Raw genomic sequence first — 17,149 nt, 5'->3', positions numbered from 1 at the left:
TTCTGCAGATCTGGTTGCATTTGAACGTGGACTGCTTTAGTATCTGAGGAGTCACAAATGGTGCTGAACATTGTCCAGTCATTGGCAATGTCCCCAGTTCTGATCTTATAATGGATGCAAGGATACTGATGAAGTGCTGAAGATTATTAAGCCCAAAACACTAACCTGACGAACTCCTGCAAAGATGCCCTGGAGTTGAGGTGACTGACTCTGCTTGGGCCTCAAGTGTGATTACAGGAGAGGGCTTACCTATCTCAAAAGTTCCCTTTCCTTTTTGGGGAACTTCCTTCCATATTCCCATGCCATAAGGGCTCCCTCTTGGAGTGCTGTCTTCCTGTCTGGCTTCTCTATTGGGAATCATCTCTCTCACCCTCAGTTGTTTCCCCTTCCCTCATCAACTGTGAGAGTCCACTACACTTAGCTGGTCCTGGATTCTGGAATTTAGAATCTAGGGATTCCATGTATTTCTAATCCTGATTGCTGCTGCACTACAGTGCAGCTAGCAGTTCTGTGATCTGGAACATCTGTTTGAGTGAGGGGTGGAATACCTACCTTGAGCTAATTACCACTCCTCATCCACCAATTTTCTTGGCATCCACCTGGTGGAGAATCTCACCTAGTCCCTCAACACTAGCTCCATAGCCAACAAAACCCAGCAGCATCTCTACTTTCTGCGTAGATTAAGGAAAGCCCACCTCCGACCCCCCACCATCCTCACCACATTGTACAGAAGGGTCATTAAGAGTACCCTGAGCTTCTCCATCACTGCCTGGTTCGGGAAGTGCACCGTCTCAGATTGTAAAACACTACAACAGGTAGTGAGAACAGCTGAGAAGATCATCGGGGTGTCTCTCCCCTCATTACAGACCTTTACACTGCATCCGAAAGGCTAAGAGCATTGTGGAAGACCCCACATACCCCTTACTCAAACTCTTCTCCCTCCTGCCATCTGGCAGAAGATACTGGAGCATTCGGTCTCTCACAGTCAGACTGTGCAACAGTTTCCTCCCCCAAGGCATCAGACTCCTTAACGCTGTATTATCGGACTCTTACCCATCTGAAATTCTTTGCACAACTTCGAATTGTTTGCTAGAACAATGTCTATTATTTATCATTCTTTTATTACACTGTAAGTTGCGTGTTTTTCACTTCTTGTGCACTTTATGCTGCCCTTCGTATGATCGTGTGGTTTGGTCCCGGACGAACGCTGTCTCATATTTTTACCGTATCAGTTGTATACGAAAGGAATGTCAAATAAAGTTTACTCGACTTGACTCAACTCTACGAAAGTGGTGGAGAAGTGCTTTCCCCACTGACTGGTTGGACAGGAAACCTCACCAGCCAGAAATTCCTGTGCTAAATGTTGTCACATTTCACACTTCTGGTTGAAATCAGCTAATGGGGCACAAACTGGGGATTGACATCAGACCTGTGTGGTGCTTGTGGTGCAGGAATACACAACATGGGTGAGAACTATCTACCTGACATCTTAACAAAGAGTCTTTTCACTTGAAAATCAGGGTTAGGTGAAACTCAAAATGATAAGAAATCGAAATCATTTATAAAGCGATCCCACTTCAATAATAATCAAACTATTTTGAGTCAATTAAACTGCTTATAACATTCCAACAGTAGTAACTTGTGAACTGCCCTTTCTGCCTATGAAAGTCTCTGTGCAGGTTGTCTTGAAGTGCTGGCCTTGCATGGACAATTTTATGAAATCGGTTACCACTTGACCAATATATATTTGGTGCTTTAATCAGTGAATCATCTGAAGTGTTGAGATCCAGAATTTCTAATTTTTGTTTTTATTATCTTTCAAATGCAGGTGTTTGAAGAAAATTACAAGCACATAATATTTGACAATGATCAGGGTGAGAATCAGCACTGCCGCTGCACAATGAGTCACATAGATACATTTTTGCAGCCAGCAAGGTCAAAAAATGTTGCTTATTCATCTGATAACTTCACGTTGTAAGTAGGCGATGGTATTAATATAATATATGGGTGCGAAAATCAATGTAGACATTATTTGAAAAAAAGGTTTCATTCTTGACTAGATCACTTTACTGATTGAAATAGTGGTGGAAGAAAAGTAGCACATAAAGGCAATTACTCTGCAATAAGTCAAACTGTGGGTAATTTCTAAACTTCACAGCAGTTTTAGTATGGTTAGTTTTAAGTTGAAACCGTGTGCAAATTTATTTCCTGAGGTGGCATTCTGATCTGGGTGTCAGGCTGAGATTACATTTTGGTTTATGTCAGTGTACAGCAAACACCTTTTTGGATTAATACATCATATTGGTGTCATTCTACCTTAACAGTCACAGGGGATAAATTTATTTTCAATGGTTAGTTGGAGGGCTTGCTGTACTGTTCATGTGCCTGTGCTGCCATTGTTGTCTGCACAGGCTGAGTGACATTCTTTGAGGATGAGGGTGCATGAACTGTGTCCCCTATGTAGCAAGAGATGTTGATGCAATCTTGAAGTCATAAAGCCCATCTAGGCTTAAATTTAGTCAGCGGAAGGTTTGTCCCATCCAAGCTTTGTTTAACAGCCACCCGAATTGCAGGTGAAAACAAAACCATTGCAATGTGCTTCAATGTGGTGCAACGTATTTTGAGAGGTATTCTGTGAACTTTTACTGTTATCTGAATATTGTCACACCCTCATGCAGCAATAAGTAACTGTCCTCATGCAGATTGTGACTTCAGGGGTCTGCAGGGTCACTGGGTGGATGGAGCAGAAGCTGCAGAGAGTGGAAGCTCTTTGCTAAGTTTGAGCTAGACTCTTCCATGCTTCTTTGCCAGAGGCTGCTTGAAAGGCTAGCTAATGAACCCAGCATTTCTGACCCCACCAACTGCCTCATCCTGACTCCTCTGTAGCAACATTTATCTGCATCTCTCTCAACTAAACAAATATGTGAACGCATGACATATCATTTACTGTTCCTGACTCTGTCGTTATCTCTTAGGTACATGCATTGCCAGTATCTGAGCAGGTGGCTGAGGGTGTCAGATTAAATGGCAGGGCTTTGTCATGAGTGCTGTGCTGTTGTTGTCTTTTCTTCTTGGGCTGTGATAGGTGGCAGATTGCAGGTTTCTGAAAGTAGTAACTCAAAAACAGAATGATCCAGGAAGCAAGAGGCTCAAGGTCACAACACAGTAGCTTGCTCACCATGCTAGATAGCAGAGTAAGGTTGACCAGGTAGTTGCAAAGGAACATAAGGAATTAATCTGCCATCACTTGACTAAAGGTCAGATACTGCAACAGTTATCATTGCCAGCCTCTTGAAGCAGAAACTTATCCACAGGACTGTTAATGCTGCTTACTGGTGTTTTAACAAAATATAGACAGTAGGACGGTGGCCATGGAAGTCTGAATCCACTAAGGAGTGTGTAACAACTCACCTGCCAAATCAACTAGCCCTGAAAATGGATGGCGCTGGAGTGCCCGAAATGTCAATTTTTCCTGCTCCTCGGATGCTGCCTGACCTGCTGTGCATTTCCAGCACCACACTGATCTTGACTCTAATCTCCAGCATTTGCAGTACCCACTTCTGCCTTTTACAAAATATGTTGTAGCTGTGTTAAATAAAACCTAGAGATACAATAGCAATTCCATTTCAATTAGGCTATATTAAACAGAAATCTTTAGAGGGAGCACGGGCTGACAGTGTTAAGCAGTTTATTTAACAGAGTGACTGTCTAGGTTACTTTGATTGCACTGGCTTGGTACTGGATTGACACACATACTAGAACATGACACACATTCCTGGCTTTTATTGGTAGAGGAATTGAGTTCCGGAGTTCTGAGGTCATGTTGCAGTTGTATAAAACTCTGGTGCGGCCGCATCTGGAGTATTGTGTGCAGTTTTGGTAGCCATACTATAGGAAGGATGTGGAGGCACTGGAACGGGTGCAGAGGAGGTTTACCAGGATGTTGCCTGGTATGGTAGGAAGATCCTATGAGGAAAGGCTGAGGCACTTGGGGTTGTTTTCATTAGAGAAAAGAAGGTTTAGGGGAGATTTGATAGAGGTGTACAAGATGATTAGGGGTTTAGATAGGGTTGACCGTGAGAACCTTTTTCCGCGTATGGAGTCAGCTGTTACTAGGGGACACAGCTTTAAATTAAGGGGTGGTAGGTATAGGACAGATGTTAGGGGTAGATTCTTTACTCAGCGAGTCGTGAGTTCATGGAATGCCCTGCCAGTAGCAGTGGTAGACTCTCCCTCTTTATGGGCATTTAAACGGGCATTGGATAGGCATATGGAGGATAGTGGGCTAGTGTAGGTTAGGTGGGCTTGGATCGGCGCAACATCGAGGGCCAAAGGGCCTGTACTGCGCTGTATTCTTCTATGTTCTATGTTCTAACAGGTAAGGTCTTCATTCCTGAGAGGACATTAGTGAACTAGTTGAGTTTCTACAACAGTAAATAGTGTTAGTACCTTTCTCTGATAGTCACTTTTGTTGTTTTATATCGCATAGTCAATGCATCAATGTACCTTTAATGGACACACTTTGTCAGTATATCTTTAAAAGACGTGCTCATGACATCACTATTAGAGCATGTTACCTGCAGAGTTCACAATCAAATAGACATTTTGTGTGGCTGTTGTTTCTTGAGTATTAAGATCTCAGACTCCACTTTTCCTTGGGTTACTTGAAGTATAATGCTCTTTGTCCAGACACTTCTATCACTGTGGAAGTAATTGTATACAGTAGTTAGCCGTAATAAATGTTTGTTAGATTCTTCAGTACGATGACATACTATGTTATGGGAGATAACACAAGCAATTTTGCATGAGGTAAAAACGCAATTGGAAGCAATATCACATCAACTTTACTTTCCCCTGAAATTTAAATTCTCTCATTTCTGTTCTGTTCTGTTTTACTCAGCCAATAATGTAACCTCTGGACTACCATTTCCAAGTACGTCAAGTCCCAACTGTATCTGGAGTGCTGGTATCATAGGTCAGAGGGAAACCTGCCAGAACTCAGTCTCCTCCCCTGGCTGGCACTATCACCACCCTAATTACAGGCACTGAAGGAACCGCCAGCAGAGGACCTGGCAAGAATAAGAAGGGGGGCATTTACCCAAGACTGATTCAGCTGTAGGCTTCACTGGTGAAGTTTGATGAGATCCTGCACCATTTTAAACAGCCTCCAGCCTGTATGCACCATCAGCTTAATATTGAGGTTTATCAGTTTATTCTTCAGGTTTTTACCTCTTTATTTCCCACCCTCCTTTCGTGGTAATTCTACTAACTGTAAAGCACGGTTTTGATGTTGACTTGAATATTACTTGCACTCATGAAAGCATAACTTAAGACTACAATTTTCTTCCAGTCAGAACCCCTGGAATATGGTAATGATTACAAAGGCACTGAAAGGGGCAAAAAAAGCCAAGATGGAAGAATCAAAATTCCTAAATGAAATCAAATTTTTTAACAGTTGCATGCTCAGACATGTGGAAAGTGTGGAAAAACCCAGAATTTCTTTGGAAGGTAAGTCATGAGCCTTTTAGTTCCTGACATTTTGTGACAGTATGATGTTTTAGTCTGGAGCCAATCTTCTGGAGTTAAAATGAAAATAAATATTTTGTGAGGCTGTTCTTTTTTTAGATTGTGTGGACTTTGTCGAAAGTTGCACATTGCTCTCAGTATGAATAAGCTTGACACAACAATGAATGAATCAATTCATCAATGAAGGTTGAGCCAATGGGATGGTAATCTAATTTCATATGCTGGGGAGACATGTCTATTGGAGTCTGTTGAGAAGCTTGAATTCTTCTTGGTTGTAGAGAAGGTGATGAGGAGATTTAATAGAGACGCTTAAAATCATGAAGGTTTCAGACCGGGGAAATAGAAACTTATCAATATGTAAAGAATTAGATTTAAATGACTGGCAAAAGAATGAAGTTACAGGAGGGAAAAATAGCTTTACACAATGAGCAATGGATACAGCTTCATGGAAGCATAGATTGGTAAAAGCACAGAGAACCAATTTGAATTGCTCTTGGTATGAGTTGCTCAGTTAGTCTCACTCAATCTCTTTTTCCCTATTGTTATGATATCAGCCATTGGGAGTATTGGACAAATCAGATTGCAGAGTGAAAGCTGGCTTGATAGATCATAAATTGTTTTTATTACAATTTGTTTACTGTGGTGGTCAGTCACTGAACATATTCACATGAGGCTGCTAATATATTTATCAACGGACAATCTGTTTATCACACAAAATAAAAGAATAACAACAACAATCTCACCATAAACTGTAACAAGACAAAAAAATTGCCCAACAACATCCTTTAATCCCAGGGAAGTATCATTCCTATCTTAACTCTTTGTTACTCAACTGATAAGGTCACAAGTGTTTCCTTTCAGACTCTCTGCACATTCACCAGATGTGAGTTCTCTGTAACTGTCCCTCCCTCCCTGAGATACACAAACACTGGCTAATTCACTGACTTCCTCAACTGAATATTAGGAAAAGCCCAGTCTATTTAAACTACTAAAACTTTCCGACTGAAGACTTTCCACAGCTGGAACACCTTTGCTTCTCATTTCAAACATCTAGTTATTCCTGGTCATCTGTTTCTCTACATGTCAAAAAAATGCAACTTCATCAATTAACTTTCCAGGTTACTCTCTGATCATTTAGGCTTAAGTCACATGCCTTTTTAGAAAGAATGATTTTTATTTCTGTATTCACAAAATTACTTTCTGATCTCTTCCCAGAATACAAGTTCTCTTCACAGAACAAAACCAAAAAACCCTTTTAGCTCTAATTTAAGACCAAACTCCCAAATGATAATACAAGCCTCCACCACCATTCAGTCCTGTAATTTTTCCTCTCATTGCTAATTGTTAAATCACTTTGAAAAGTCACACTTGAATCTGCCGCCACATGGGACATTACACATTTGAACCACTTGTTTAATAATTGCTCCTCATGTAAACCTTGGTTTTTTTGCCAATCATCATCAGTTGGGATCCTCTGATTCTCAATTCTTTGGCAAGTAAAAAAGGTTTCCACTTGTTCTATCCAGATTACAGGCACTTCTTCAAAATGGTTAAGATAAGAGGCAATCCTTGGAAATCTTCCATCCTATACTTGACTGTGGCATTTTTCATTTCTATTGCAAAGGGAATGATGTCAGTTTGGGATTTGCAATGTGGTTTTCTCAGGCAGATAGCCACTCAAGTAATCAGCTGTTTCCCCTTCTGACTGAGCTTGGTCAGCCAAGTGTCTAAAACCCAGAATGTTCAAGCCATATTGGATAAGTGCAGTTCTGAACTTTGTGGGGTTGTTTGTATAACAAGGTTACCTTTTTAGGGAGGCACAACAGGCCAGGCAGCATCCAAGGAGCAGGAAAATTGATGTTTCAGGCCAGAGCCCTTCATCAGGAATGAGGCTGGGAGCCTCCCAGGTGGAGAGATAAATGCGACGGGGTTGGCGCTGGGGAGAAGATAGCTGAGAATATAATAGGTAGGTGGAGGTGAGGGTAAAGGTGATAGGTCAGAGAGGAGGGTGGAGTGGATATGTGGGAAGGAAGATTGACAGGTAGAACAGGTCATGAGGACGGTGCTGAGCTGGAAAGTTGAAACTAGGATAAGGTGGGAGGAGGGGAAATGAGGAAACTGGTGAAGTCCACATTGATGTCCTGGAGTTGAAGGTTCCTGACGCGGAAGATGAGGCGTTCTTCCTCCAGGCGTCAGATGGTGAGGGAGTGGCGATGGGGGAGGCCCAGGATCTGCATGTCCTCGGCAGAGTGGGAGGGGGAGTTGAAATATTTGGCCATGGAGTGGTGGGGTTGATTGGTGTGGGTGTCCCAGAGATGTTCCCTAAAGCGATCTGTGAGAAGGCATCCAGTTTTTCCAATGTAGTGAAGACTGCATCAGGACCAATGGACACAATAAATGACATTTGTGGAAGTGCAGGTGAAACTTTGGATGTGGAAGGTTCCATTAGTGCCTTGCTTACCTCCATCCAAAGCCCCAAAGAAGGCTCCCACATCCATCAAAGTTTCACCTGCACTTCCACACATGTCATTTATTGTATTCCTTGCTCCCGATGCGGTCTCCTCTACGTTGGGAAAACTGATGACTTCTCACAGAACGCTTTAGGGAACATCTCCGGGACACCCACACCAATCAACCCCACCACCCCGTGGCTAAGCATTTCAACTCCCCCTCCCACTCTGCCGAGGACATGCAAGTCCTTGGCCTCCTCCATCGCCACTCCCTCACCACCCGAAACCTGGAGGAAGAACGCTTTATCTTCCGCCTTGGGATCCTTCAGCCTCAGGACATCAATGTGGACTTCACCAGTTTCCTCATTTCTCTCCCCCCCCCCACCTTAGCCCAGTTCCGACCTGCAAGATCAGCACCGTCCTTATGACCTGTCACACCTGTCAATCTTCCTTCCCACCTATCCACTCCACCCTTCTCTCCACCTTTTAAACCCCCCCCCCCCCCCCCCCATCCACCTATTGCACTCTCAGCTACCTTCTCCCCAGCCCCAACCCCCCTTCCCATTTATCTCTCTACCTCAGAGGCTCCCAACGTCATTCCTGACGACGGGCTCCGGTCCGAAATGTCGATTTTCCTGCTTCTCTGATGCTGCCTGACCTGCTGTACTTTACCAGCAACACACTCTCAACTCTGACCTTCAGCATCTGCAGACCTCACTGTCTCCTACCTTTTTAGAGAGGTAAGTTACCCTTTTTTAGATCTGGTCCCAGGACACATTTAGCAGAGGGATGGTGTTCTTTGTTGGAAGATAGATACCATTTGGGAAAGGTAAGGGATTTTTAGTACCCTTTTTATATTGCCTTTCCTCGTTCTTCCTTTCAAAATATATGAGTTTACTAATCTCCATATTCTATTTTACTTGCAAAGTTTCTGATCATTTCACCAAATTTAGACTTGATTAATATCTCTTAGTTGATTAATATCCTGCTCCTAGTTCAGTGCTTCCAAGTTATGTATCATCTGCAAATTTCAACATTATATACTGATTATTTAAGTATGGATTGTATTATTTACGAATAAATCTGTACTCTTCATGCAATTCCCTGGAAAACCCCACTATGTTCAAATTTCCAGTCATCATCATCTGTTCACCACTCCTCTCTTTTTCTTGTCATTCAGTTAATTTCCAATCAATACTGCCACTGACCATTTACTCCATGAGCCTCATCTTTGCTGACAAGACTGTTATGCAACACTTTATCCAAAGTCTTTGAGAAATATATGGATACCACATCTACTGTATTACCATAGGATACAGGAAAAGGAATGGACCATTCAACCCAGCAAATTTGCTCTGCCATTCAATGAGATCATGATGGATTTAATAACCTTCAACTCCATTTTCTTACCATATCCCCATAACCTTTGATCCCTCATTGATTCCTATGGGAGACCATATTTCACTTGAAGTTGTTAATTTAAAATCATAATTTTCTGTAATGCAACCACAACTTCAAATCAGGATTTCTTGTATGAGAGACATGGATACTGAAAAGAGAGTAAAATTTCAACTTTTGCCAATGGCATCAAATTTGAAGGTAAGGCAGATTCTGTGAATGATTTCAATTGACTGAAACAGGACAGATAAGTTAGCAGGCTGGGTAGACATGGAGCAGAAGGCATTTAATATAGCGTGAGGTGCTGCATATTGGCAGAAAGGTCGGGCCGAGGATGTGTAGACTTAATGGTACCCTTCTAAGAAGTGTGCAGTGACAGATACTGGAAGGGCTTTGTGTGTATAAATCTTTAAAGGCAACATGACATATTCAGTGAGTACAGTAGAAAATGTGGGATCTTGTGCTTTATAAATATGCGGCACCATTTATAAAGCTTTGGTCAGACATCAACTAGAATATTGTGTCTAATTCGGGTCGCCACACTTAAAGGTCTAAGAGATTGCAGAGAATTAGCAAAATTGCTCCCGGTTGAGGGATTTTATCTGTAAGGTTAAGTTTTAAAGTTAGGGCTGTTCTGCCAGGGGCGAAGGAAATTTGAAAGCTTTACATCATGGTGACAGATTTTCGATAATTTGATAAACAGATTAGCTAATAGTCATGGAATTAAGGAACACACATTTAAGATTTTGGGCAACAGAAAAGGGGGAGAGAGTTGTCATGGGCTCATTGGCCAAATAATTGTAATGGTTCTGTGACTGTATGATTTGATCTTAAATGCATTTTATCTGTAGCAATAGCTTGCAGGAATTACTCTGCTGACATTGGAACATGTACAGAATAACTGTACCCTTCTAAAGACCCTTCCATGGTCAATGATTGTTGGATATTTCAGTGAACATATTGGTTGCAGAACAAAGATTTATACCCTGTAGAATAATGTGCTCCCTTCATTTCATGTACATTAATTAAGACTTTGCTTTTGATGGTATGAGGTATATTGGCTGGGATCCTGGGACAATTGTCCCTTCCTTTCAAATAGTCTCATAAAATTTTACTGTTCATCTGATTGAGTAAGTCAAACCTCGGGTTAATATGAGTTGCAAATTCAAACAATTAAGCAGTTTTAAAAATAGAAGCATGGGATGGAATTTTATAGAGATCTGAATAACTGGACGATGGTGAAAAATGTCACGGAATCATGCGAGAAGTCCAGTGAGGCCCATCTTGATGTTGGGAACAACTCACTTAAATAAGGGCTGGGCAAGATTCTCACTGTGTTGTGGCAAGTTGCTTACTAAGGACAGTCTTACTGACCGCAGATCCTGCCTCATAATAAGCAGCTTTCTATTCTATCACGACAGCAAGAACATTGGTCGCTGAAAATTCTCATCATGGAAATTAGAGCAAATTTCTGCACCAAAAGGGCTCAAACATTTCATGTTACCCCAATGGGCATTGGTCACATGCACCCCACATCCACAGACATACATTATCATCTGACATAGACCAGCATCTAAGAACCCTCCACTTACAGGAAAGTTCTGCACTTAGGGATTGATACCTAGCTCATGGACTAGACCAGGCTGCATTGCTGAGCTGCTTTTCATTAATGCTCCCTTTGGTTTAGCATATTAATACAGCAATAATATGAACCTGGCTGAGAAGCAAGGCACAAAAAGCAAGGTAATGCAAGGCAGGGATGCTGCAAGCATCCCAATAGGCTCACTTGTTTTTATTTTGGATTTCCAGCGTCTGTAGTTTTTTTTTACTTTTATAGTGGTATTGATTGGGATGAATGACAGCGAGTGAGGGAAGATGTTTCAGGAAGTGCTGAGAGTCGTAGATCATGAGCCTATTGGTAGTGGATACTGTAGCAAAGAAAGATTGAGTTTGAGGTATTGGACAGAAGGTGGTGGCATTTTTGCTGGTGGAGTGGAGAGGTTCGTTGACGTTTTTCCTACCGTGCCAAGCATTCCTCCGGATGGCTGAGATGGCATTGACCTGGGTGGCATGGTCATGACTTGTAGCCTCCTCTGCTGGTCTGAGGAGAAGAGGGATCCTACTTCTGTACCAATCCACCCAGCAGGATCTCCAGGTCCCTGCCCACAAAGCGGGAGACCAGTTTTCTCTGCCACATCCAGGTCATATTTCAGGAACCTTGTGGGCTGCTCCAGACTGATAGTGCTTGTCCAGGTATACAACAGCCTTTTAAAGATGGTGCCAGTACCCAGGGATGCTAGTCCATTTTGGGATATCACAATAGTGGTGAGCAGTTCCAGGTCTAAAATTAAAATGGGCCTGGAATCGGGTGAGAGGGGCTCTTCTAGGCCAGATTAGATAGTTAACAAGGGGAGTTTAAGAAGATGAGGTGAGCTACTGAGGGGGTTTTGGGAAGGTGAGGTGAGCTATTGAGGGGGGTTCGGGAAATGAGGTGAGCTAATGAGGTGGGGTTCAGGAAGATGAGGGGAGCTAATGGGGGGGGTTTAATAAGATGAGGTGAGTTAATGAGACGAGCTAATGAAGGGGGTTCGGGAAGATGAGGTGAGTTAATGAGATGGGGTTCGGGAAGATGAGGGGAGCTAATGAGAGCGGTTCGGGAAGATGAGGTGAGTTAATGAGAGCGGTTCGGGAAGATGAGGTGAGTTAATGAGATGGGGTTCGGGAAGATGAGGAGAGCTAATGAGGAAGGTTTGGGAAAATGAGGGGAGCTAATGAGGAAGGTTTGAAAGGAGGGGACCTAATGAGGGGGGTTTAGGAAGATGAGGTGAGCCAATGAGGGACATTCGGGAAGATGGGGGAGCTAATGAGGGGGGTTCAGCAAGATGAGGGGAGCTAGTGAGGGAGGTTTGGGAAGATGAGGTGAGTTAACGAGATAGGGTTTGAAAAGATGAGGTGAGCTAATGAGGGGAACTAATGAGGGGGGTTCGGGAAGATGAGGGGAGTTAATGAGATGGGGTTCGGGAAGATGAGGGGAGCTAATGAAGGGGGGTTTGGGAAGGTGAGGTGAGTTAATGAGATGGGGTTCGGGAAGATGAGGGGAGCTAATGAAGGGGGGTTTGGGAAGGTGAGGTGAGTTAATGAGATGGGGTTCGGGAAGATGAGGGGAGCTAATGAAGGGGGGTTTGGGAAGGTGAGGGGAATTTGGGAAGGTGAGGGGAGAAAAGCATCCGGGCCTTTCAGGGAGGATCTCCCTCCATGAAATTTGGCAAACACCGGCAAGAAATGTGATACTTCCTTTTTTGGAAGGTAAGATATGCAACTTTGGTATAACGATGCCTTTGTGATTCTTTTATTTCCCAATGACCCTCTTACGAGTCTCTCGATTTGTAGTATTTTCGAAATGATTGCTCCCCAGTAAAGGCCTTTTTATGTGAATCACTTCTGCCTTCCACCCTGTAATGAACCTTTATTTTAGTTCTTTGCAGTTTTCCTTGCCTCTGCACTTGTACTTAAACTGTTAAATCTCTAACTTTTCTCAGTGTAACTTGTTATGTTTTATATTTCAGTGGACGGTGGAAATTCCCAAACTTGAACCGCAGGCTGTCAAGCGCTGAGATCACTGTTTTACCTAAAACGTATGACTCAGTCCCATAACAATAGAGACTAAAGGGAATAATATTTGAATCAAGTAAATAACCAATGTTTTCATGATGCTATTTCTCTCAACACTACCAGATCCCTATATATTGTTCCAAATTCCCTATGACTTGTATTTTCTGCGGCACCTCATCTAATTTATCAATAATTGAGAAGGCTGTTCCTCACTTCTCCTACTATTATTAAATTCTCCCAAATTAGAGTCATAGAGATGTACAACATGGAAACAGACCCTTCAGTCCATACCATCCAAGCCGACCAGATATCACAACCCAATGTAGTCCCACCTGCTAGCACCTGGCCCTTATCCTTCCAAACCCTTCATATTCATATACCAATCCAAATGCCTCATAAATGTTGCAATTGTGCCAGCCTCCACCACTTCCTCTGGCAGCTCATTCCATACATGTACCACACTCTGTGTGAAAATGTTGCCTCTTAGGTCTCTTTTATATCTTTCCCCTCTCACCCTAAACCTATGCCCTCTAGTTCTGGACTCCCTGACCCCAGGGAAAAGACTTTGCCTGTTTACCCGATCCATGCCCCTCATAATTTTGTAAACCTCGATAAGGTCACCCCTCAGCCTCCAATGCTCCAAGGAAAACAGCCCCAGCCTGTTCAACCACTCCCTATTGCTCAAATCCTCCAACCCTTGTAAGTCTTTTCTGAACCCTTTCAGGTTTCACAACATCTTTCCGATAGGAAGGAGACCAAAATAGCACGCAACATTCCAACAGTGGCCTAACCAATGTTCTGTACAGCCGCAACATGACCTCCCAACTCCTGTACTCAATACTCTGACCAATAAAGGAAAGCATACCAAATGCCTTCTTCACTATCCTATCTACCTGTGACTCCACTTTCAAGGAGCTCTGAACCTGCACTCCAAGGTGTCTTTGTTCAGCAACATTCCCTAGGACCTTACCATTAAGTGTATAAGTCCTGCTAAGATTTGCTTTCCCAAAATGCAGCACCTCGCATTTATCTGAATTAAACTCCATCTGCCACTTCACAGCTCATTGCCCCATCTAGTCCAGATCCGGTTGTAATCTGAGGTAACCCTCTTCGCTGTCCACTAATTTTGATGTCATTTGCAAACTTACTAACTGTACCTCTTATGCTCACATCCAAATCATTTATGTAAATGACAAAAAGTAGAGGACCCAACACCGATCCTTGTGGCACTCCACTGGTCACAGGCCTCCAGTCTGAAAATCATCCCTCCACCACCACCCTCTGTCTTCTACCTTTGAGCCAGTTCTGTATCCAAATGGCTAGTTCTCCCTGTATTCCATGAGATCTAACCTTGCTAATCAGTCTCCCATGGGGAACCTTGTCGAACGCCTTATTGAAGTCCATATAGATCACATCTACCGCTCTGCCCTCATCAATCCTCTTTGTTACTTCCTCAAAAAACTCAATCAAGTTTGTGAGACATGATTTCCCACGCACAAAGCCATGTTGACAATCCCGAATCAGTCCTTGCCTTTCCAAATACATGTACATCCTGTCCCTCAGGATTCCCTCCACCAACTTTCCCACCACCGAGGTCAGGCTCACCGGTCTATAGTTCCCTGGCTTGTCTTTACCACCTTTCTTAAACAGTGGCATCGCATTTGCCAACCTCCAGTCTTCTGGCACCTCACCTGTGCCTATTGATGAAACAAATATCTCAGCAAGAGGCCCAGCAATCACTTCTCTAGCTTCCCACAGAGTTCTAGGGTACACCTGATCAGGTTCTGGGATTTTATCCACCTTTACCCGTTTCAAGACATCAAGCACTTGCTCTTCTGTAATTTGGACATTTTGCAAGATGTCACCATCTATTTCCCTACAGTCTATATCTTCCACATCCATTTCCACAGTAAATACTGATGCAAAATACTCATTTAGTATCTCCCCCATTTTCTGTGGCTCCACACAAAGGCCGCCTTGCTGATCTTTGAGGGGCCCTATTCTCTCCCTAGTTACCCTTTTGTCCTTAATGTATTTGTAAAACTCCTTGGATTCTGCTTAATTGTATTTGCCAACGCTATCTCATGTACCCTCTTTGCCCTCCTGATTTCCCTCTAAGTATACTCCAACTTCCTTTATACTCTTCTAAGGATTCACTCGATCTATCCTGTCTATACCTGACATATGCTTCCTTCTTTTTCTTAACCAAACCCTCAATTTCTTTAGTCATCCAGCATTCCCTATTCCTATCAGCCTTTCCTTTCACCCTAACAGGAATATACTTTCTCTGGATTCTTGTTACCTCATTTCTTAAGGCTTCCCATTTTCCAGCTGTTCCTTTACCTCGAACATCTGCCCCCAATCAGCTTTTGAAAGTTCTTGCCCAATACTGTCAAAATTGGCCTTTCTCCAATTTAGAACTTCAACTTTTAGATCTGGTCTATCCTTTTTCATCACTATTTTAAATCTAATAGAATTATGGTCGCTGGCCCCAAAATGCTCCCCCACTGACACCTCCGTCATCTGCCCTGCCTTATTTCCCAAGAGTAGGTCAAGTTTTGCACCTTCTCTAGTAGATACACTCACATACTGATTTAGAAAATTTTCTTGTACAATCTTAACAAATTCCTCTTCATCTAAACCCTTAACACTATGGCAGTCCCAGTCTATGTTTGGAAAGTTAAAATCCCCTACCATAACCACCCTATTAATCTTAGAGATAACTGAGATCTCCTTACAAGTTTGTTTCTTAATTTCCCTCTGACTGTTAGGAGGTCTATAACACTATCCCATTAAGGTGATAATCCCTTTCTTATTTCTCAGTTCCACCCAAATAACTTCCCTGGATGTATTTCCGGGAATATCCTCCCTCAGCACAGCTGTAATGCTATCCCTTATCAAAAATGCCACTCCCCCTCCTCTCTTGCCTCCCTTTCTATCCTTCCTGTGGCATTTGTATCCTGGAATATTAAGCTGTCAATCCTGCCCATCCCTGAGCCATGTTTCTGTAATTTCTATGATATCCCAGTCCCATGTTCCTAACCATGCCCTGAGTTCATCTGCCTTCCCTGTTAGGCCCCTTGCATTGAAATAAATGCAGTTTAATTTATTAGTCCTACCTTGTCCCTGCCTGCCCTGACTGTTTGACTCACTTCTGTTCTCAACTGTACCAGTCTCAGATTGATCTCTTTCCTCACTATCTCCCTGGGTCCCACCACCCCACCTTACTAGTTTAGATCCTCCCAAGCAGTTCTTGCAAATTTCCCTGCCAGTATATTAGTCCCCTTCCAATTTAGGTGCAATCCGTCCTTCTTGTACAGGTTACTTCTACCCCAAAAGAGATTCCAATGATCCAAAAATGTGAATCCTTCTCCCATACACCAGCTCCTCAGCCATGCATTCATCTGCTCTATCCTCCTATTCCTGCCCTCACTAGCTTGTAGCACCGGGAGTAATCCAGATATTACTACTCTCGAGGACCTCCTTTTTAAATTCCCGTCCAACTCTCTGTAATCACCCTTCAGAATCTCAACCTTTTCCCCTCCTATGTCATTGGTTCTAATGTGGACAATGACCTCTTGCTGGCCCCTCTCCCCCTTGAGAACATTCTGCACCCTCTCTGAGACATCCTTGATCCTGGCACCAGGGAAACATCACACCATTCTGCTTTTTCTCTGCTGGCCACAGAAATATCTGTCTGTACCTCGGACTACAGAATCCCCCAACACAATTGATCTCTTGGAAGACGACATACCTCTCGTTGCATTAGAACCAGTCTCAATACCAGAAACTTGGCTGTTCGTGGTACGTTCCCCTGAGAATCCATCACGCCCTACATTTTCCAAAACAGCATACCAGTTTGAAATGGGTATATCCAAAAAAGACTCCTGCCCTAGCTGCCTACTTCTCTTACCTTTCCTGGAGTTAACCCATCTATGTCACTGTATCTGAGACTTTCCCCCTTCCTATAACTGCCATCCATCACGTACTGTTGCTGTTGCAAATTCCTCATTGCTACTAACTGTCTCTCCAATTGATCCATTCGATCTGATAAGATTTGCAGCCAGCAGAATTTTTTTGCAGATATAATCTGCAGTAACCCTTAAACTCTCTTTAAATTCCCACATCTGACAAGAAGTATATATCACTCTATTAAAGGCCAT

The 17,149-nt window shown here is 42.9% G+C and overlaps 1 protein-coding gene across 1 annotated transcript in view; it reads left to right on the top strand.

Moving 5' to 3' along the window:
- Positions 1-17,149, top strand: part of LOC140453497 (uncharacterized) — an 85,453-nt gene that overhangs the window by 63,693 nt on the left and 4,611 nt on the right. Inside the window, exons 4-5 of the mRNA XM_072548512.1 lie at positions 1,829-1,974; positions 5,351-5,508. Of these exons, the coding sequence (XP_072404613.1) occupies positions 1,829-1,974; positions 5,351-5,508 (304 nt within the window). The remainder of the gene's footprint in view (positions 1-1,828; positions 1,975-5,350; positions 5,509-17,149) is intronic.

Source organism: Chiloscyllium punctatum, chromosome 1, assembly GCF_047496795.1.
Source record: "Chiloscyllium punctatum isolate Juve2018m chromosome 1, sChiPun1.3, whole genome shotgun sequence".
NCBI lineage: Eukaryota > Metazoa > Chordata > Chondrichthyes > Orectolobiformes > Hemiscylliidae > Chiloscyllium > Chiloscyllium punctatum.
Note: the sequence above shows the minus strand (reverse complement) of the source record. Positions and strands in the feature narration are given on the sequence as shown.